This window comes from Neopelma chrysocephalum, unplaced genomic scaffold (assembly GCF_003984885.1).
Source record: "Neopelma chrysocephalum unplaced genomic scaffold, ASM398488v2 Primary Assembly neopelma1_22b, whole genome shotgun sequence".
Taxonomy (NCBI): Eukaryota; Metazoa; Chordata; class Aves; order Passeriformes; family Pipridae; genus Neopelma; species Neopelma chrysocephalum.
Window position 1 is genome coordinate 18,443,477 of NW_020897690.1, and position 22,820 is coordinate 18,466,296.

General features: G+C 40.7%; 1 protein-coding gene across 1 annotated transcript in view; it reads left to right on the forward strand.

Moving 5' to 3' along the window:
• Positions 1 to 877: 877 nt before the first annotated feature.
• Positions 878 to 22,820, forward strand: part of ANKRD33B (ankyrin repeat domain 33B) — a 43,404-nt gene continuing 21,461 nt past the window's right edge. Inside the window, exon 1 of the mRNA XM_027681389.1 lies at positions 878 to 1,361. Within this exon, the coding sequence (XP_027537190.1) occupies positions 948 to 1,361 (414 nt within the window). The 5' untranslated portion in view covers positions 878 to 947. The remainder of the gene's footprint in view (positions 1,362 to 22,820) is intronic.

Consider the following 22,820-nt stretch of genomic DNA (forward strand, 5'->3'; position numbering starts at 1 on the left):
AAGTGCCTTTCATAAAAATTAAGTGCCTGCCATCTCTACAGTTGGTAAACTGTCAGGGCTCATTTAATTACTTGCTTTTAAAGCTCTGCTTCAAAGCACGGAAATTCTGTGCGATCGTTCTCCTTAGTTTCAGTATTTATTTCAAAAGAAGAATTCCACACAGGCTAGCTGTATTCCTGAAAAGTTTTCGCGCTGCAATCGCGGCTCTCGGGATCACGCTGAAGGACCAGCGGCAGCCGCTGCCTCTCACGCCGCAGGTCCTACTCCCTGCCTCTCCCAACCGCGGGTGGGCTCGCCGCGGGCCACCTCTCGGCGCAGCCCCCGCCGAGCAGCGCGGCACGCCGCTGGACTGAGGATGAGGAGCCCAGGGGTGCTCAGGACGTGCCAGTCCCCCACCTGCGGCTGCCGCTCGGCGCCCGCAGGGAGCAGCCGCCCGCTCCCCCCGCACACCGCCCCGACACCGCGCCCTTGCCGCTCCGCCCGAGCCCCAACCTCCTCACTGCGATGCTGAGCGGATTACGGGCCGACACTTTGACAACTGCCTGCGCTCCCCAGAGCCGCCCTGCCTGCCGCAGCCTCTCCCCGCTCTCCGCGGCGGCGGCAGCTCCACTGGGCCGGGCCGGCGGCGCTGAGCGAGCCCGGACTGGCCCCCAGGGAAGCCCCTCCGCAGGCGGCGGCATGTCCCGGCCCGGGGGCCCGCTGGGCTGCTGCGGGGCCACCCGCGGGAGGGGGCTGACACTTGCGTGAGCGGGGACAGCGGAACCCTTCGCCCGCCGCGGGGAGGAGCGGCGGCTCCCGGCGGGGCAGCGCTCGGCGGGCGGGGCGAGGGCTGCGGGGCGCCGTGAGCGCCCCCCGGGCAGCACCCCGAGGCCGCGGAGCCGCTGGCCGCTGGGCCGGGCGCCCCTCGGGGCGGAGGGGAGCTCCCGCGCCCCGGCCCCGGGCCCGGCATGGTGCTGCTGTCGGGGCACGGGGAGCAGCTGGCCGGGGAGAGGGTCTGCCCCGCGCCGGCGGCGGCGGAGGAGATGGCCGGTGCCGAGGCGGAGAGCAGCCCCGAGCAGGGCACGGAGGGGGCTGCCGCCGAGGGGCCGGGCGAGGAGGAGGAGGAGGACTGCGAGGAGTACGAGGACTTCTCCGAGCTGCCCGACACCTGCAGCATCGCCTCGGACGACTCCTTCTACCCGCCGCTGGGGCTGGATGACGACGACGATGACACCTGGTCCCAGGACGGGGACGAGCGCGACAGCCCCGAGGCGCTCAGCCTCTTTCGAGCCTGCTGCACCAACAACAGCATCGTGCTGAAGGCGCTCATCCGCCAAGGCCCTGGGGAAGAGGAGGTGCGGGAGGCCGACCGCAACCGCCGGGTGAGCATCCCGCGCCGCGCCCCAGGGAGCCGAGGGGAGAGCGGCTTGGCTGTCGCGCCGCCTCTGCCCCGCACCGTGGAGCAGAGTCAGAGGGGAGGGGGGCGGGGGCAGCCGTGTGTGTGTTGGGTGACATCCCTCTCATTTGCTGGGATGCTGCTGGGGCACGGGACCCCACGCAGCGAGGAGCAGAGAAGGACGTGAAGCTTCGCCTTGCTACGCATGACTTTCCACCTTTGGCTAAGGAAGGTCCAGTTTATGGGATGAGAGAAAGGCTGAGATTCGAGTTTTCCCGCGATCAGTTTTGAATTGGGTTTTGTTTTCCTACAGTTTATCGGGGACGTGAGTGGCTGGTAATGGTTGTGTTCAGCATCACTAAACCTTCCTCTTTTCTGGGTGTCCATCTGGGATGTCTATCCCCTGCAGTACTTCACACTGTTCACCTTGATAATTTGAACAACTGATAAAAGTTCGTGGGGTTACATTTTTTTTTTTAACTTTCTCTCCTCACAAAATGTAAGCTTGCTCCTGGTTCCTAGAATGCCAAGCAAGGCTTGGGGTATTCCTGTGCTGAAATCATAATTTGCGGTGTTCTCCTGGTATTTATTTTGTTGCTGGTAAACTATTTTTGGAGTCTGTGTCAGTACAAGGTTTGTGGTTCAGTTTTTGCCTGTTACTTAGTTAATTGCAAGGGCAGAAGTGTACTTCACTAAATCAGAAGTTGAAAACTTGAGAAAGATGTGCTGGGTAATGTGTAAGTGGGACATTTGAACAGCAATATTGAAGATTAGCAACAGCAGTTTCTTTCACAACTGTCAGTATTAAAACTAAGAAATTCTTACTTTTAGTTTGCATAAACAGTCTGCAAAACATTTCTGTGACTAGTCTGTGAGAGGAACGTTTTGAAAGAAAGCCTGTGTTATTTTAGTTGGGCAAGTGACTTGCACATTCTAGCAACATAAGTGGTCTTTACTTCAAAAAGAATGCCATAATTCGTGTTTGGTGCTGTTTGGAGAAGGGCTTTTCTTGCATCTTAGATGTATGTACTTGTAAGATTTTTCCTACAAATACCTTTATTTCCTCTCAAAAACATTGGTTTTAATAGAAATTTTTAGTGATCTAATTTACTGTAAATTTCTGAAAAAGAAAAAAGATTGTATTAACACATCTGAGGGAGCAGCAACCTATGGCATGAGGGTGGGAATGAGCAACACAGGGCAGAAATAATTTAACTCAATTCTTCTGCCCAGGCCAATGTATGGTGTGGTTATACTTTAGTTGGTAACACTAAATATTCCAAATATTCCTTACAGGAGATTTTGAAGATCCTGCAGATATACCTATCTTTTATATTAGTTCTGTGCTTAAGCTGGAGCCCAAACCCAGTCCTGACACTGTGGGGGGGTTTGGGCTCCAGCTGCTTCTGAAGTCCACTGATTCAGTGTGTCTTGAGTGTGTGATGATGCAGGAGGTTTGGCCCCACTATACCTCTGGCATAAAAGACCAAATACTCCAGAGCTGTCCTCTCTGAAAAGGTGGCCTTCCCACCCAACAGAGGGTAAGCAGCTGTCTGTGAAGCTGCAGGGATCCCCCACCTCAGGGCTAGGGTCCCGGAGAGGTGAGTCAAGGGATATGGAAAAGTTAGCGTAGGCATCAGCCCATCATCTTGCAGCAATTTCTTCGGCAGAGGTGATCAGATCAGGGTTGTGAAAACAGTGAATTTACCTATTTGGACAGCCCCTCCTTTTACTACCCCCCTTCCCAAAAAAGAAGTTACTCTTTATCTCTCCAGCTTCACAGAAAGGAAACAAAATTGTAGCTTGAATCCAAAAAGAAAGTTTCTCCTCTCTGTTCGTACTGTAAAAAAATAAAATAAAATTATCTACTTAGACAAATATTCCATTTGACCTGCAATTAAACACTAACATCAAATTCTATTTTCTCCATTCTTTATGAAAACAAAGTAAAAGAAGTTCTGGAATTCAGCAGCTTCTGAAACTTTATGAATGATGTGGAAGACATGAGTTCAGTTGCTCTGAGCAACTTCACTCACAGAAGTGCCCTAATCACAGCGGTTCAGAGCAGGATAGTCTACTTTTCCAGATAGATGTGAATGGGATGGGAGAAACCTTCTGACCAGGAAGCTGAAACTTCAGGTTTCAGGACTACAGTCCTGATGTCCCCTCAGGACATCAGGGAAATTCTCATTCTTTTGCAAAGGAAAACCATCTTTTTTCAGAGCATTTTACCTGAAAAAAGGTAAGTTTTACTCAGGTCTTTTATTGCCCTTTTTGTGGATTTTTTGTAGCTCTTGAATTTGAATATAAAGTCATTGGACATTATCCATAAACAAAGCAATTTTGCTGCCACAAAGTAACAGAAAAAGTTACATACAACAGTCATGCTAATGAATTTTTTTGGTTGCTGAAACTTTTACTGATGGCTTTCAGCACCTTCTTTCACCAAGGTAATGTTTGTTTACAATGCTATCTTGCATGCTTTTATCGGAAAGCTTTTTTTTCACACTGTGAACAAATAAGCTGAACTTTTGTTTGTTCCAAGTTTTTGTTTCTTTTCTGTGAGGCAGGAGAGAGAAGGAAGACTAACTTGCTTTTTGAGAAGTGGGATGGTGAAGAGAGGGCTGTGCAACTGTGTATATTAACTATTTTCACCATCCTGATCTGATAACCTCTGGTAAGTACAGTAAAGTTTCATTTTCACAAAATAAAAATCAGGCTTTCTTCAGAATAGGCAAAGCAAGTTAACAGGTTATTGTAGTAAGATGATACTCTGTTTTGATTTTGAAAGTGATTAAACTCTGCTCATAAAATGTAACATGAAGAAGAAACTTCCAAATGCCCTAAATTTGGCACAAACAGCCCTTCTTTTGGAAGGAATTAGTCCTGAAAACACTAGGATCCAGAGGCAACCGTACTTATTTTCTTCCATCCTTTTTGTCAGAATACATCAATTGCCTCTTTTGAGTCAATTTGCCAAGGCTGGATAGTGGCTTTTTGTGTCGTTTCTTCAGAAGCATGTTTTCCCCATACTCTGTGAGCTGCAGAACCTCCTGCCAGGCGCAAGTTTTCATTAAATTCACCTTCCTGCGGTAAACCAGACTTCACAACATCTGATTTATTAATCACCACATGTAGCCTGAAGATCTGTACCTTCCCTGTCTCATTTTCGTTACTGTCAAGACAACAACAGTTTATATATCATTGTCTGCGGAGGACCCCCAAAGGGCTGATCCCCCGATCTTCTCTTGTACTGCCGTCTGTATATGGAATCCTGAAAGACTGGCTTGGTACTGCTGATTTCCTCTCCTTGCCCAAGCTAATACTGAAATAATTGGAAAATAACTATAACATAATAACACACTAATTGTACATCATGCAAGCTGACCTCTCATTCATTAGTGATTATGCATTTACCTGCCGCAAGCTAGCACTAAAGAGGAATTTGAAAATATATATGGGAAAATAAAATCATAGTTCTGATGAAATTTCCTGACCTGACTGAGACTATAGTGTCATCTGGGTAATGGTGCTACTTTTCACTGTGTTGCATGGAGACTGGTTCTGCCTCCTCACTACCTACATTTCTAGAATTTCAGATATTTGTATCTCATAATTTTAACATCATTTAATATCAAATTTTGCCTGGTGATCAGGATTATAAATATACTCAGAAAAACAGAGTTTCAAAATCTGGTGTTACTTAACTGCAGAATGCAAGCAAATTTAGAAATTTGCCATGACAATAGCAAAGGCATTAAGAGATGGGAGAGAGAAAGAAAAGAAGCTAAAGAACATTCCCTTGCCAGATTGAAAATAGTCACTGCAGCTAATCCACAGAAAGGTTTTGTGTTAACCTTCCATGTGGTATAGCCTGTATTAGTAGGTATTCTCTAAGTCTGTATTTTAGAGGTGATCTAGGTGTGAGAATATTCTGTTGTAGTCTTTTTCAGCTTTTTGGGTTTTTTATGTCATTGTTCAAAGAGTCTTTTGTCCAGTCCCATAGGTAACTATGGAGATAATTGTGGAAATGTTCCTCTGAATACAACCTAGGCTTGTTTGTGCACTGTACACTGTGAATGTTTGTTTGGGAATGGCATCACTCATCCAGTTTCCTTACTGGACCTGTGACAGTATCTGAGGCATCAGGCATGTCATGTTGGTCTCCTTGCCCTATGCTGCAAACTGCTCCTCAGCAGGGCAAAGTAGCCCGCTGGCTCCGAACTACCACAACAAACTTCTTCAGGCAACTCAGCCAATTTAGGGAGTGTTGTCCTTCAGAATTTTCCACAGAGAGATGCAAGTGAATCCTCCATGGAGCTGACACCTGATTTTGTCTTTTCAAAGGGCTAGGCTCATGAAATTGCAACTGGTTGTGAAGGACAGGGAGGCAGTGGTTCAGCTCCCATTTTCTGGGTAAGGGAACATTGCACTGGATAATACTTTTCTAGGAGGTCATGTATCACAAAAAAATGCCAGAGCCTGCGTAACTCTCCTTTAACCTGTTTTATTATTTTCATTATCTTTACAATGCTAACTTGCAAAAATAAAAAATGAGGAGTCCAGCATTTTGTGGTGAGGGATGAAGAACTCCCTGTCATATATTGCTTTTCAGTTGTGCTGGCACATAGTGTAAGACATCCCATGTCAGAAAAAGGCTTTGAAGAACATCATCTGCTACAGTGCTGGGAATCCTTTTTTTTTAATTATTATTTTCATAGTTTCAGTTCCTTCTTATTATCTTATATAAGGTATTCTCATGGGAACAATTGTATTGAAACTTAAAATCAAGACTCTAAACCACGAAAGGGAATTTTTTTAGGGTAAAAGTACTTTTAAAAAGACCCTAACAGCAAAAGTAATCTAATTTAAATCCTTCAAAAAGTACAGAAATACCCAAATACAGTGAAAAATACCCCTGGGAATATGTGTTTGTGCTTAAAAAGGAGGTAAGCAGGTAAGGCAAGGAATAGTAGTTATCAAAATACAGAAGCTGCTCACAACAAATTGGGAACTCTTCAAATACAGTAATTACAGCTCAAGGGAAGCCATCAGAAAGGAGTAGATAGAGCATGGAAAATATGAAGTCAGCTGGCTAAGAGGGAATTTGGTGAGCTAACCAGAGCACAGACCAGATTGATACAAGTAGGCACTTGGACGCATTATCAGAAGAGCGTGGGCAGGTTAGCTGTCTGCTTGCCTTTGTCTGCATTCATCTGGAGTGTAAGGGGAGTAATGCCTTGGTAAATCTGGCACAAGAAGATATCCTTTAAAATAACTTAACTGAAGAAAAAGTATATGCATGGAACACAATTTCTCTGGAGTAAAGAGAACAGTTAATAAGGACCATGAGGGTGTGCAGACATAAAGAATGGAAATGCAGGTCTTTAGCAGACTGCTGGATATGCATGGCCAGACCTGCTGCATTCTCCATGGAGTTGACAGGTTGTAAGATATAATTTGTACTTAGTGTCAAAATCAGCCTTAGCTAATAGATGTAACTCTTATTGAAATGGATAGATACAGATTTAAAGGCCACATGAGAAAGTTGTACAAATTTAATCTAGTTTCAAGTGATGCAACTTTTAGAGAAACCAGATGAAGAGTAGTTTCCTTGAAGAATGTTGACAAATTGCTTAATGCAAAGTATATGGAACAGGAGGGATGTTTTCAGTCTGATAGTAGCACAGAAGTAAAGGTCATATCAACCTTTAGTTCTAGTTTAAGCAGTGTTTCATGTTGGTGTCTTAAATCAAGCATGTGGACTTGCAGAGCTCCTCAGAGATGCAGGGATGATCCTGGCTACCCAGGTACAGGTTGATTCCAGATGTTAAAAAACATTTTCAAATGTAATGATAGTCTAACAAGATTGGTTGTCTGGGAAATCTGTCATCAGTAATTATGACAGATATATAATGGTGTTTTTAATATAACATGTGACCTTGAGTTGCCTTACCGCCTTTTTCTAGGAGAATATTTAAGCTTTATTTCACAGTGCACAAAGTGACACTGCTAATTCCTTCATTCCATTAGGAAATAAAAATTTATATTCTCATTAAGGTATACTCAGGAATGAATATTGGCAACTAATTTCCTCCTGTAAAGGTTCCCAAGGTTCCTCAATAAATTTTAGGGAAATTTTACTGAGAAATCTTGGGAAGTTAAAACAGATAGCACTGCTATGAACTATTTGATTGCTCTGAAAAAGTGGGTCCTGTTTAGTTTCAGTAGCCTGTAGGAGCTACTGGGCTTTAAGTATGCTGAGAAAGAAAAGGGATTCAAAAGCCCCTAAATTCCTGAAGTCTTTGGCTCCAAGCTAAGAATTTACCCGTAAGGTAATTGCCGTAAGGCAACATCTCTACTTCATCTATCAAGGCTTTAGGTCTCAAGGCAAGGGCTCCGAGGAAGAAAGAAGAAATTTTCCTGTCTTAGGCACTGCATTCAAAGCTACCTGCTAAGAAGTACCACAGGAGCGGTGAATCCAGGTGCCAGCTGCGAGGGACAGCAGGTCTCCAGTGCCACATCTTTCAGCATCATGAAGAGCCTAACTCTCATGTGCTTTGTTCCTGCTGGTGCTGGAAGCAGTGGTGTGGCTCTCGGAGGCTCAGAGTCAACGCTGACAGATGGAAAGGCAGGGAGGGAGATGCTCAGCCCCTCATCAGGGAGTTCCCTTTTCAAAGGTGTGAGATTTGCTTGTTTTTCACTCAGTCTGACTTGTTACTGGGTTTCAAGGGACGTTTCAAAAAGGTTTTTGAAAGAGACATTAATGTCCACTTTTGTGGACTTGTCATCTTACTAATTGTAGTCACACACTTTGTGTGTGTGCTTGGGAATATAAACTGTGAAAATAAGTAATGTCAAATGTTGAACAATGAGTACAAAGAATCAAAATATCTATTTGGAACTATTCAGACATTTCGGCAGGTACTGTTATGTTCAAAATCCGTTCTACTACTCAAGAAGAGAGAGACGGAAAGATTAAAAAAGCAAAGCCCTGTTACACATTTTGGAAAAGATTGCTGTGTAATTGAGGCCCACAAAAATCAGCTGTTTTACTGTCATACTGCTATATGTTGGTAGTACTTCATCTTCACAGAGGAAAATGATAGTGAGACTGAGTAATAACTCTTGTATGACTTTACAGGTGCTGGTTGCTTCCTGCCAGGTAAGCCTAATGTTCATCAGGTTTATTTTACACATATTTCTTCTTCCAAAGAGAAGTAATATATGATCACTAAGTAAAATTCTCAATTAATTTTGAAATATAGGTAGATTTGGAAGGTGTAAGCAGCCTTGTAGAAAATCTTGCTAGATGAGCATGGAGTGTGTGAGTGCATTGCCAGAGGAAACCATTTCTGGCATGAGAGCTCATGTCCAGCTACTCAGAGGTAACCTCTCTGCTGTGGACCAATGATGACCACGTAGGCAGTGCTTGGTCCAGGTTTTCTCTGAATCCCATGTGGTTTTCCTAATTTACCATTGGTTTTTAGGCTTTTCAATTAAGAGTGCCAAAACTAGTATCATTTGTTGTGTTACGGTTTTGGAAATCACACTGCTACTAAAGTTGCTATAATAGCTATTTAAGTTGGTATAATTGCTATTTGCTGGAGACTTATTTCAGATATGATAAGATAGCTTCCAAGTAGGATAACATAGATCATAGGATGCTCCAGTTTTCCAAAATTGGTATTTTTATCATTAATTTTCTTACCTTTTCCAATTCTTATACTTCATTTATACAAGTTATTATGTTCTCATTAGTTTTGGATGGTTTTTTTAGCAATTGACAGTATATTGCCTGCTAACAGTTTTCCTGCATATTCTTTCTGTACTGTCTGTTATTGCACTGTGGAATTAGGTTTATCTTTTGTGACTGAGGTAGAGTTGCACTAAAAACTAGTGGTAGATTTAGTAAAAACTGCTGGTAGATTTTTTTAAATAGAAAAGAAAATCTCTGGAGAATATGGAAGCAAGGAAGAACTCCCACAAGCTTTATCAGAGACAGGAGTTCACCTTTAATGTTTTCATAAATAAAATTTCTCTCAAAAGGTTACTCTTTAAATTATTTAAAATGTTATGCCACATAGGTTTCAGTTTATCCATTTCTAAGGGTTCTTTAATTAAATACAAAAATGGAAACTCTCTAACCTTGGCTAAATATAATCTTTTAGCATACTCAGTGTGTCACAATAAGAAATTATCAAGTACCATAAGAAGAGGATGGTTGTCACAGAGTCTGTGGTTGCACATCTGTCAGTGAATTAGCAATTTAAATTGTATCCACTGTGGGAAAAACTCACTATGTGGAAATAGTTCCCATTTTTCAATTCTTTTATTTTCTATTATGTCTGTTAAATTCCACGGGAGCAATTTAAAAGCAAGCTGATGCAGAACAGGAATGACTCACAGTCAGGCTTTTGTTGCTTCACAAGTTTCGGATGGATAACGTTCTGAGCCTGATCTGGTAATACACTCTCACATATGAGGGTCTGGAGGTTTTTTTTTTGGTATTTTACCTCTTTGCCTCTCAGTGCTTGAGTTCTTGTCTTTAGGACAGCCTGTGTGTAGACAGACCAACTGCTGGTGGCAAGAGATGCTGCCAGCAGCAACCCCCCCTCAGAACTGGGCCCTGCGGGAAGTTTTGAAGTTTTGTTTCTATTACTATGAAGGAGAGGCCTACATATAAGCCATTGTTACTAGTTTTCTGAAGTGAAAAAGTGGCAGATAACGGAATATATTCAACCTGTTCATAAAAGCAGCCTTTCATGGTTTGGTACTTTTTTTCCCCCTTTTATTTGGCTTTCTTTTTTCTTCTTTTTTCTTTACAAAACATAGGTATCTTGCTATTTGTAGGCAAGTATCTTGCTAATAGTAAAAAGGCTTAGATCACCTGTTTGCCACATGATTGGGAAACACAGGAAAGGTAGCCATGTATTCATAAGTGTCTTTATGTGTGGAAAGGGAAGAAGAACAGGGAAGATGTTCTTTAAAAGGTGGGAGAGTACTTCTGTCTATCTGCAAGTATGACATGGGTTTGATAAAGGTTTTAAGAGAAGGAAGAGTCAAAGCTCAGCTCCATAAAGGAGTTAATTTAAATATTTTTCTTTCTATAGAGAAAGATTTTCTATAAAGAGCATGAAGCAACAATAGCTTGTTAGACAAAGAGTATAGGATAACAAGTATTGGCCAGTTTCGGAAAATGAAATATCACAAATATTAATGAGATCTTAGTGTTTAGACTTGAAGAGCCCTTCTAAGCTCTGCAATAAAAAATAAATAAAAAATACAAACATGGTAGAGGAGTTTTCTGGTTACACTGAGACTTGTACTACATAGTAAATGCCTAGATATATGGAGCAACAGCAGCCAGAGGAAACTTATATCTGCGAAGTAACAGGTTATTTTCCTTGCTGTGCTGCAGGCACTTTGGAGGCACATTGCTGTGTTAGGCGAGCCCTGTCTGCAGGGAAAACTGGGCAGCATAACCTTTTCAGAGACACTGCTCTGCCATGCTGCTCCAGCAGAGCTCCCCAGGCAGAATTGCCAGCCTAGAATTAAACACACGATATTCCTGGAGGGCAACCCAACCAATAGTTTGAGCGGTGAGCAAAACTATTTACCTTTTCATGGGTGACAGGGAAGGAAAACACTTAATTTCAAGATCCTTGGAAATGGAGTGAAAGCATCTTCCTTTTATCTCAGGGACAGGTGCAATCCCCCAGGTAAAGACTGTCCCACAGCCTGCAAGCAGCATCTACGCAGAAGGGTTCTGGTGGCTCTGGGGTGCCCCATTAACCTCCTGCTAGCACTAGTCAGTGCAATGGAAATCCTGCTGTGTCCTGTCGTCATTTATGTAGGGTGGGACTGAATCTTCTTGCCACCTATTTATGGTTGTGCTTTCTTTTGTTTTACTTCACTGATGCTGTACCATCTCTGGGCATTTGCAATCCAGAAAATTCTTCCTCTTGTGAAGATGCAATAGGGATGTGCCATCAGTGAAGATACCCATGAATAGAACTGCCTGTGGAATAGGAACTTGAACTAAGTACACGATAATCTTGTAAGTACCTTACTTGAATTGAAATAGTGTGTAGGCAGTTTATTGAAGTCAAATGTTTCATGTAACTTCCCATGAACTGTATGGGAACCATTACAAATATGTGGAAAACTCTCTGTAAAGGAAGATAATTAAATGTGACAGGCAAGAGCTTCCTCACCAAATTACAACTGTGGCAATAAATATAGTTCCTGAAGAGTTTGAAAAATTTGCATTTGAATTTCAAAAATATAATCAGATATCATAGTCCCTTCCCACTATGCATTGCCTCCTAATCATCCTGTTAGTGATACACGAAGCAGACATTGAAATATTTAATGGCCAACTTAGACATTTTAGAAGCAGTGACTTCTAAAGCTCCTGAAAGGAGGTGGTAAGGTGAGGGTCAGCCTCTTCTCTCAGGTAACAAGTGACAGCACAAGGGAAAATGGCATTAATGGTGAATCATTGGAACAGGTTTTCCAGGGAAGCGGTGTAGTCACCGCAGGTGTATCCCTGGAAATGTTACAGAAATGAGTAGACGTGGCACTTCGCAATACAGTCTAGTGAACATGGTGGCATTTGGTTGAAGATTGGATTTGATCATCTTGGAGGTCTTTTCTAGCCCTAATGATTCTCTGATTCTAATATCAGCATCCCAGAACAACAAAAAAAAAAAAAAAGAAAGAAATAAAGAAAGAGAGATGGTGAATAAATGTCAGCCTTTCTCTTAAAATTAATCACTCAAATTATTTTCTTCTAAGGCACAAGAATATGAAATGTCTTTCACTTGCTAATGCTGTTTTTTCTTTCTTTAGGCATTTTTAGCTTGACCTAGTTTATGCTTATTACAGTCAGCACAGCTGATTTATGAGCAGAGGCTCCATTCATAGATGGGTGCAGGCAGAGCTGAGGTATTCAGGTATACATCCATGGAAGTGTTACTGTGCATTTCAGAGATCACTTATCATCCTCTAAGGATCTGAGTTCAAACAAGGAAAAAAAAATAACCCGAAGGTTTCAAAAAAGGTGATACTGTTCTCCAGTGCTTCTCATATCTCAGGTCTAACACTCTCTTTTCTGCTATTGTTAAAACTGTGAAATCCCACAGCTATCAAGTGTCAGCAAAAAGTACTGCGATCTTCCTTTGGAGCTTTAGTACCTGATACTAGATCAGTAGGAACTACCCTCCCGTAATAGGTACATAGTAACCATGTGGCAAAATAGGTTAACCTCACCAAATAAATGTCATAAATATGTGTGATCTAGTGATAAATATCACAGAGAGGAAGGATTTTAAAAACACAGGGGCTCCTTTAGTGTTGATGGAAAAATGAGTGACTCCAGCGTGGGTTGTGGCAGCAGAGTGAGATGAGGGCCACCAGCTTCAAGCTGGACTGCTTAGAGGGTAACCCAGACAGTGTGTTTAAGGACTTCAGCATCTAGCTCTCTATACTGCCATTATTCTTTGGACAAGTTGGGCATCCAGAAGAGTACAGTTCACAATCCTGTAATGCTAGCCTACTCTCATTCATCTGTCAATCTGCAGAGTTTAAAAATTAAGGTCAAATATTTCCAAATTCATGTTTTGAGAATTTATAAATGGCAAGAGTAAATTGTAATTGTTTGACAATTTTAGAAAAAATAATAATCAGTACCGATGTTTCTGTAACACAAAATAGTAATTGTACTTGCAGTTGTGATTTTAATGTGTGTATTGGACCTTCTTTTTCTGTTTACTCCTTGCCATCCACAAAACACATTTCTCTGGGGAGGAGGTTTTTAAAATAGTGCTTAGTTACTCAGTTTAGATTTTGAGTACTTGTCTAAAAATACCATATTTTCCTCTTTCTCATGTAAATTCAATTTCTAATACAGCAATTGCAGCAGTTCTGGTTTATTACTAAATTGTTAGCGTGCATCGTAAAGGAAATAGCAAAGCCTATAGAATTCGGCAGCTTATCAGTCACAGAGGAAAAAGCCAGTGAGCATCATTTATGTGATATAAACTCTAATAAAATCACTCAAATACTGTCATCATTACTTTCACAAAAGAAAAGAAAAGAAAAGAAAAGAAAAGAATGAAAAACCGTATCTTCTGAGATCATGAGAAATGTGAACTTGTTAAGTGGAAGGTGACCATATTTGTTCATATTTTTTTTGGATTCCATTTCTTTTAGTTTCTGTAAATTTTGCCTTTCTCATCAATGTGAGTAAAGGAAGATCTCAACAGACCTTCCTGTTGCTTTTGCTACACTGCAGTTTTTCTACACAGATGTAAGCCACCTTAATTCCTGTTGAATTAAAAATAAAAGCCAGTGGAAACTGACAACTTCACAGTCTATCTCCAGATCAAGGCATTTTGAAAGAGTGATGAAAATTTTAGCAGGAGAAACCAGGAATTACTAAGAAAATTGATTTTATATTCTCTGAAAAGATTTTAAATCTCTCTAAGCTTATAGGAGTTTTTGTCCTTTAAGCAAATACTTAAGTCAGAGATATATGATGGGAGAGGCATGTACTGATGAGGTTCCTCATGCCACAAACAATTTAATATGAATGAAGGAAAATATATGGAAAGGGACCTCTGGTGGCCTAGTGGTTAGGATGCGGCACTCTCACCGCTGCGACCCAGGTTCGATTCCAGGTCCCCCGGGCAGATGGAGCTCGTTAGCCCTGTGAGGCCATCCATCTATGAGAAGGTCACTCTAAACAAACCTACATCCTGAGGACCTCACTGCCATTGTCCAAGCTTGCTTGGCCCTGGCAGATGAACCTTAGGATTAAAGGGTGGGCTCAGTTCAGCGCAAGCTGTGTCTCACCTTAAAAATCCCTTGCGCAGGCTTGAAAGGTAAAAGACTTTTCCCAAAATCTTCATTCGCGAAGACTGGCCATTACATTTACATTACATTATATGGAAAGTAAAATGCTATTAAATCAGTAATTTTCAAATCTGGGTGTAAAAGCTAATTTCCTTGTACATGAACTTAAAAAGAGAAGGAAATTATAAGTTTTTTAGTCTTCCAGTAGAGCCAAGACCTTGGTTATTTCTTCCCTGTGCTTTCTAGTATCCAGCTGAGTAGGATAAGTTAGCATACACTTTGTCAGGGACACACCCACACCCACACACCCACCCACCCACCCCACTCTTGACTCAGAAATAAAAAGGATCATAACCTGAAAAAGAGTCTTTGAAATCAAGGTACACATGTCCTTCAGTTTACTGCTACTGTATGAGTCATTGCCTTCATGCAGCTCATGCAATTTCATCTGACAACTATCTTCTAACTGAGGCATAGAAGGGGTTTTTGGCTATCATTGGGTTGAATTGGGCACAGTCTGGTGGGCTTCAGTCACAAGTAGAATACTCTGTGAAATAAAGGGCTCAGAGACTTTGAAGTCTACGTAGCTGGAACATCACTTCTTACCTTTTCAGAACTGAAAGTATTCATTGTACTTTTCTTTGGCAAAAGAACAAGTTGAGAGTCAGACCTAGGAAAAAAGACATTCGGCATTGGGTGATAAAATGCACATTAGAGGAATTTAAAAATTGCAGAACTGAAGGTACAGCCCTCAGTGCATTTGCTTCTAGAGATCATGAAGAAATAGCTCCTCTGTAGATTTGGTGGTAATGAAGGGCAGCGTGGTGGTTTCATAGGCTCTGTAGAACAGAAAAGACTCACTCCTAAGTCCGCGTTCAGCCACAGGGCAAAGCATGGATTGGTAGTAGGTTGTGCTGCTGGTGTGCCTTACAGGCTCTTATGCTGAGCTGTTGCTATTAGAGGGTTCCATCTAAGCAAACAGGCTGGCAAGCTGAGGCCCAATGGAGAGCTCTGAGTAGAGGTTTAGTGCTGCTGAGATTTCGCATTCCCAGACTATACACAGATGGATTTAAGGATGCGCTAAAGATGTGTTGCTGAAGGAGGACAGCTAGTGCTCCACATAGTCAGTTATGAAACAGAAAGAAGTGCCACGAAAAAATAAATGTAGGCAAAATATTTACCATTTAGTAATTTAATTGTGGTATATTTAATAATTAATCAAATCCAGAAATGCCAGTCTTCTGATTTTGCCTCAGTCTCCTGTAGAACTGCTTGATTTATCCATGAGTGTGGCCTGTGAGTGACTGCTAAATGGACAAGAAAAATGACTGTTACTCTTTATGGGGTGGAAATGTCATGGTTTTTGCTCAGTGTAATGTATGTAATTGGGCTGCACAGCTGAAAATTTACGTTAAGAATATCATACATTGCTAGTAACAAAACACCAAATTTATAATAGGAATTTAGTTACACCAGCCTATACTATCTTCTTTTTAAAAGTAGAAATACCTCTTCATCCCAGCTTTTTATTCTAATTATTCCTATTTACTGCCAACCACCCAATCTTTATGCAATGGTTGAGGAGTTTCTCTGTCATGCTCTTTATAATTATGAAATAGAAAAGTTGCACAAATATTAATGGAATCTTCTTTGCAATATTTCTTCAAAATAAGTGTGATTCTCTGTTCTCATCTCTTAGGAAATTCCATTGCTTTGGAGTTGGGCACCACAGAAAGGAAGAAAATTGTGTTTACAAATCACCTCTATACTATTTTAATGGGCAGGTCTCTCTAAGCAACCAAATCCCATTTCTACCAAAGGCTTTCATTTACCATACAGGAATCTCTGCAGTTGTTGGTGTACCTTTGTTTATACCTTTAGTAGAAACACACTTCAATCTTGAGCTTGCCAACCTATCTGCTTAGATGGAGATCTCTAATAGTGTGAGGTCAGCCATGACAGTTTGTGAGGCCTAATGCCATACTGAGCCGATGGGAAGTATCCTCCTGTAACAGAAAATCTTGGAAAGCAACACAAGCTGCTCATGGATGTACAGGCCCATTCACTGATTCCTAATTTTTTCAAGACATGAATAATATAGCTGCAGATAAATGCTTGGCTGCATGAAAGTGCTAGTCCAAAACAGCTGTGATGTTTGGCCAACACTGTATAAAAGAGGATATAGTCTTCTTGTGAACACTAAAAGCTGTCACAAACCGAGGTGGAACTAGTCAGGTAGACAATATTTTTCTGTATTTCTGTATCCTTTAATTCTGTGTAAAACATAAAAGTATTCATTTGCAAATCTTCAGCTGGAGAAATTGGAAAGCTTTTGTGATGAATTTTAGTTTCCAACTGTATATTGAAAATTCCCTTTAAGCCAGCTATCCTTTTTTTTTTTTTTTCTCCAGGGGCCTGGACCATCATTCAAAGGTCCCTTCGTGTGTTCAGATACTGTTCTCATTAGTGAGCTGCTATCAACAAAAATGCCATCTTACAGTCAAGCAGTGTCTTGACATATCCAAAGACTTTGTTGCAATTCAACTGTTGTGGAGCAGAGAGATGTGTCAAGCTCACCAGAAAGAGCTCTGAAAAACTTCCATCAGATGTATTTGATACATGCTGCTTTTTTTGTAGCATGTTTCTTTTCAGCAAAAGCCGTTCTTTTGTTAAAAAAACTGTGGTTTAAATGTCTACCATTTCTTTCATAGATATAGGTCCCTTAATTAAAAAGTAGATTGTTTATTTGAATTCTTGGACTTCTGACTTAATAATAGCTGTTTTACAGTTTATCCCAATATTCTCCAATTTTATGAAGTAGAAGAACTGTTTCTGGATTGTTTGGCTGAAACTGTTTTGTAAAGCGTATATATTGTATTAATGATTTAGCAGTTTTTACAAAGACAGATGATATCTAGAAATTCCAAGTACTTGAATATAAACTTGAAATTGCTCCTCCCTCTTTTTCCCCCCAGATATTTAATTCTATCATCTTCAAATTCAATGGTATGTCAACATTCAATCGCTCCCTATGTTTCTTTATTATTTAGATGAATGGAGCGTATTCATTAGAAGATGAGATTCCTAGATTCAAACACAGAGGCAGAAGATGCCTTCCTGCCTTTATTGCATGGAGCTAGATGCTCAGCTGAGATAAATAGGGTGGTCACAGCTCTGTAGCGTGGTGATGCTACTGTGTCCCACTTGGATATTCCGAATATGATTTTCACCTTTCCCAAATAGTCTGTTCATCCACTGATACCTGTTACAGCTGCAGTGGTTGATTAATCCTTATTGATCCGATTGAGATAATACAAGAGAGAAATTTAAAATGGGAATACACACTTCAAAACCCACAAACCTGCTTTTTAAACACATTCTTCAGGATCTTTAAAAGTTGAATGTAAAAAACCAGTGAGCTACCAGAGGAAAAAAGGTCCTTCTGAACAGATTGATTAGATGTCACAGTGTGTGTTTTTTCAAACAAAAAAATTGGGCCGAGCCTCTTTCAAATTAACATTGTGGATGAGCCCATTCCCTAAATACAGCACTAAATTATTGTGAGGCTATTCAGTAGGACTTGCAAGCCAGTAGCAGCAGTGCTCTTGATTTAGCGAAGTGCAAGTCTCTGATCTTTCAAAACTGTAATTCTGACTTTTGTTAAAATAGAACACTTTTCACAGGGTGATGCTAAACCTTCAGGAAGGAACCATTCCTTAATGGTAAGCCTGAGGCATGCTGAATTTCCTCTCCAGTGGCTTTGTGCAGCCTACTAGTTTCTTTATTACTTAAATAGACACAATTGTAGGTTGATGTTTTTTGTAGTAAGAGTTCTTGCTTGCTAACCAGCCATGAACATTTCAGAGCTGACAGTGTAGGTGTAAGTCACAAGAGCACAACCCTATTTGCTCTTGACCAAAGCACATTTACATGAAAAACAGAAGTCTTACTGAAATACAGATCACAAGTTCTGCTGGTAATTTAAAATGTGATCATAGTCATCAGTGTTTCCAAATGTTATAAAAGATGAAAAATATGGGAATGAAATTTATGGTGTTCGTTCACAGTGCATTACTTTAAAATTGCATACTTTGTTTGAAGGTAGTGTTTTCACCTAGAATTAAACATTTCCAGGATTCAGAGAGTGTGAATTTATCAAGATTTTGTTTAAAAAAAATTAGTTATTAGTGGCTCTTTTTTTTTTATATTTATTTTATGGATACCCACTTTTCAGGGCAATTTGTGGAGCACTAGTAATAAGCCACACTTAGATGGGAAAGAGTGAAAGACAAACCTGAATCCAAGGAGTAACAGATATAAAAATCCATTTTTTTTTTGCCTCCAGCAGGGTCATCTGTGATATTCCACAGCAGCTGCATTGCATTGAGCTGTGGGATTATAGGATTGCAACCTTTTAGGATCACGAGACTTGACACTAATCCACACATACCAAAATCCACTTTAGATCCTTGAGTGAAAAACAGACACCTCCCATCAATTCACCACAGATGAATCTATTGCCCAAAATTCTTATTTTCTAATGAAAAGCGGGAGAGCTTTTTCATATTTATGCACAAAAAACCCCTTTCACTTTGTTAGAGCTCAGGAAAGAACAAGAATAGGCATAACTGAATGGAAAAACAGCCTAGGTAAAAACAGGTGCATATCATTGACGAAGGAGGCTCTTTCACTGTGGAAAGTGAGCAATAAGGGCTTTCAAGAACCTGGATACTCTGACATCCAAAGAACCACTGTCCCTTGCACTAGTTTGTGATAATCTGAAGAGGAAAGATAATGAAATCCCATCAGTGGGATCTTTGCTTGATAGAAGTAAAATAGTAACACCTGGTCCAGGTGGAGAACCTCTTTCACACCTTGCAGTTATATTTCGACATACATTTCTATTTGAATGTCAGGATTTGCCTTGCATTTCCGTGAACAATGCCTGGTTGGTGTTACTGTGTTGTTACTCTTGGTTGAAAAGACGATTCTGGCTGTTGCTATGTGATAGCACTTCTAGACTGAAATATGTAAGGTGAATCTTATGGGAGAAATACTAATTCTCTCATCTGAGAATCATTTGCCATTCTGCTGTTCAAGGGCAGCTGGTCTTTTCCTGCCCTTGTTTTCACTGAGGAAGAAAGTTTACCACATTTTCTTGCTCCATTTAAGTCAATTTCAGGATCAACAAGCTTATTATTAGAAGATCCAAGATCAAGAGAAAGGATTATTACTAGAGGTGTTATAGAAAAGGTAGCAATGAGGTTCAAGAGGCAGAGCACAGGGTTGGTTGGGAAGAAGACACAATGAGGGTGTTATGTATACACTGATGTCATCATGAAGCTTAATGTGAAATGGCAGTCTAAGATGGGGACTGGGCTTTTATTGCTTTTACATCTTCTTTAGATCTAAAGGTGAAGAAATAGGATGGTACTTTTATGTGTGGTACTATAGAATCATAGAATCATGGGTTGGAAAGGACTTTAAAGTTCATCTAGTTACAACCCATTATGCAGCACTGTGTGTAGCATGCAAGCAGTTCTCCATCCCTGGTGTCCCAAGAAGGGTGTGCAGTTGCTCTTCTTGGTGAGCATAGGGCCTCTGAAAGGAAGAGATTTCATCTTGATGGGTATTTTTCTTCATCACAATGATTTCCTTCTGAGGAAAGAGATGATTTTTTTGGTTTAGGATTTTTTTGTTTGTTGGTTTGTTTTTTTGCTGGGTTTTTTGATGTTGTTGGTTGGTTGGTTTTGGGTTTTTTGTTTGTTGGGTTTTTTTGTGTTTTTTCCCCAGTGGCAGATTAGCTACTGATGGACAGATCTCTTCCTGGACTCTTTCTTTACAGGATTTTGATTTCACAACCAAAAGACTCAGAGAAACAGAAGCAAAATGAATTTACAGAAGTTGGAGGAAAAGAAACTTCTTGGGAAGGTCTCTCCTGATACAACTATGGGAGCTCACTGCCACAAGAGTATGCTTGCAAGCTCATCACTGGTCATTCCAGAGAATTTCACAGTGAAAATGTCTTGAGGGCTTTAAAATGTTCTTTACAGAAGACACAGGTTAAATACATTCGTCTTTTGCCCAGTGTCAAATTGAAATTTATCCTTACAAAGATTTTGTGAGTCATTACTTTTGAAGAGGTCTCCTGAAAAAAACTATGTATTCAAACACTCTATTTAGCCTCTTGCAACAGACCTAAGCTTTGGCCTGCTGGTGTTTGACAGAACATAACAAAAAGGAAAATGCACCTATTAAAGGGAGGAGTTAAATCATATGCTTTAAAGCCAAAGGGAGCTCTTTTTGACAGAGTTATGTCAGTGCACAAAATGCATTTCATATGGCTTCTAATGTGCTATGCTACAGCATGAACGGGCTACAAAATATGTTTTTAAAATATTGCAAACTCTCCTTTTCATATTAAATGTGTGTGAGTATATATATATATATTTAGAGACCTGAAGAGAAGTTAACAGTAGAGTCTGTCAGGAACAAGACTTATAGTTCACATCTAAACTGGTTTCCCTTAAGGTCTTATATGGTGAATGAGTGCACTGCATACAGGTCACATCAGGTTTGGGTTACGCTGTTAGATGATCTGCCTTTGACTATCATTTTGTTTACCTCTTAGGAGTTTTGTCTTTCTGAAAATAAAATAAACAAAATGCTTCAATGATATAATTGATAGGAAGACTACAATTGCAACAACAGATTTTAATCTGGCAAATGAAAAATTTTCAAAAATGTTTTACACATAATTATTTCCAAGAAAGGTGTAGTTTGAGCTTTATTACAAACACACTTTTTTCCAGTGGTTCCCAAACCTGTTGCAGCTTTGTGCAGCAAATGGCCAAAGCAGCAGATGCTCCCAACCTCAGATGTCCACAGGAGGAGTGGACATCACTTTGCTGCTTTGAATTTATCACTAGCTGGAAATACCTGTTCCAAGTAGAGCATAATAATGTGCTGTTCATTTCAGGATCCAGAAATACATCATCCTTTTTCACAGAATTGTTTCCAGCCATTTGAAGTCTTTATGAACATTGCGTAACAAGCCAGTGAAAGAAAAAGAAATGAAATTAAAATCTGCTCACCATTTACTGGGGCAGGATCCTGATGTTGGTGGGAGTCTGTCACTTGCCTCCCAAGCCCTCTGTGGTTAATGGGTTGCTAATGTTTAAAGCACCTTAAAGTATAGACATGGGATTTGTGGTAAAAATGCCTCTAGGGTTTAGGTCAGGATCCCCTCATTAAAGTTCTGAACATAGAATCATAGAATCAGAGAATGGTTTGGTGTGGAAGAGACCCTAAAGATCATATAGTTCCAAACCCCTGCCATGGGCAGGGATGCCACCCAGTAGATCAGGTTGCTCAGGGCCCCATCCAACCTGTCCTTGAACACTTGCAAGGATGACGCATTCACAGCTTCTCTGGGCAACCTGCTCCAGTGCCTCACCACCCTCACAGCAGATAACTTGCATTCTTTTCTGAAGCCAGACCTCTCACTTTTTTAATGCAGAATGACCTGTGTTTAGCACAGATACTAAAATAGGGATAGCAAAGAGAACTGTATAAATGTGGCTGCCATGTATCATGTGTTACTACTGTCAACATTATCAAAATTTAGCACGAACATTTGACAGTATTAACACTGATTACTACATGCAGTACAAACAGGTAAGGTAGGATTAGTAAAGGTTGCATTATTTATGAGGAATCATCACTATTTATTAGTTGTAACCAACGTGACAGTTTAAATAAAATTAAAATGAGAAATTTAACCTGATAAAATTTATGTTGCTTCCCCTACCATCTTCCCACACTATTTTCTGTCCTTTACAGCCAGGCATCCCCCAAATAGAACATAGAACCCTTTTGCAAAAATGGAATTCTGGGCTGATTTGTCATGTTATTGAATCCTATGATAATGTCCTTTTAGCTACTTCTGCTATGACCAGAGATCTCGCATGCATTGGAAAGCTTCATTTTGGACTGATTGCACTACATGAGACATCACTCTGAGGGAAAATGATCCCAGATTCCTCTCTTTCCATAAACTCTTCTTGATTCTGTATATTGCTTGATTGCACAACCGTCTCTGCCACTAGCAAAGGAACTTCTCCAACCTGTTGGAACTTCAGACTGATGAGTACATTCCTAATATAGTCTCTACTGCTCTCACTGCAAAATAATGTTTTAACAAAATTGATCCTGAACATGAATGTGCATGCCTGCTAACATCCTGAACAATTTTTTTTAAAAATATGTTTTAATGGAATCACATTAAATTTCCTAACTCAAGCACCTTAGCATTAAAATAGGCCTGAGTTAGTTGTAGCTGCAACTAGCTCTTGTTCACATGTTCAGGTCCTCAGTTCAAGCTGAGGTTCAGAGAGGAAAGAGCAATAAAAGATTTTTCATGTGACAACATAGATCCAGTTGCTGCTGTTTCAAGGAGTGTCACCATAGTCAGCTTAACTCATAGGAAAACAGCTGGCAATGCAGCCAGCCTCCTGCCACTCAGTTGGCACAGTGTCCCTTGGCTCATATTTTTTGCAGGGTTGTTTCCACTGTTAGATATAATCCT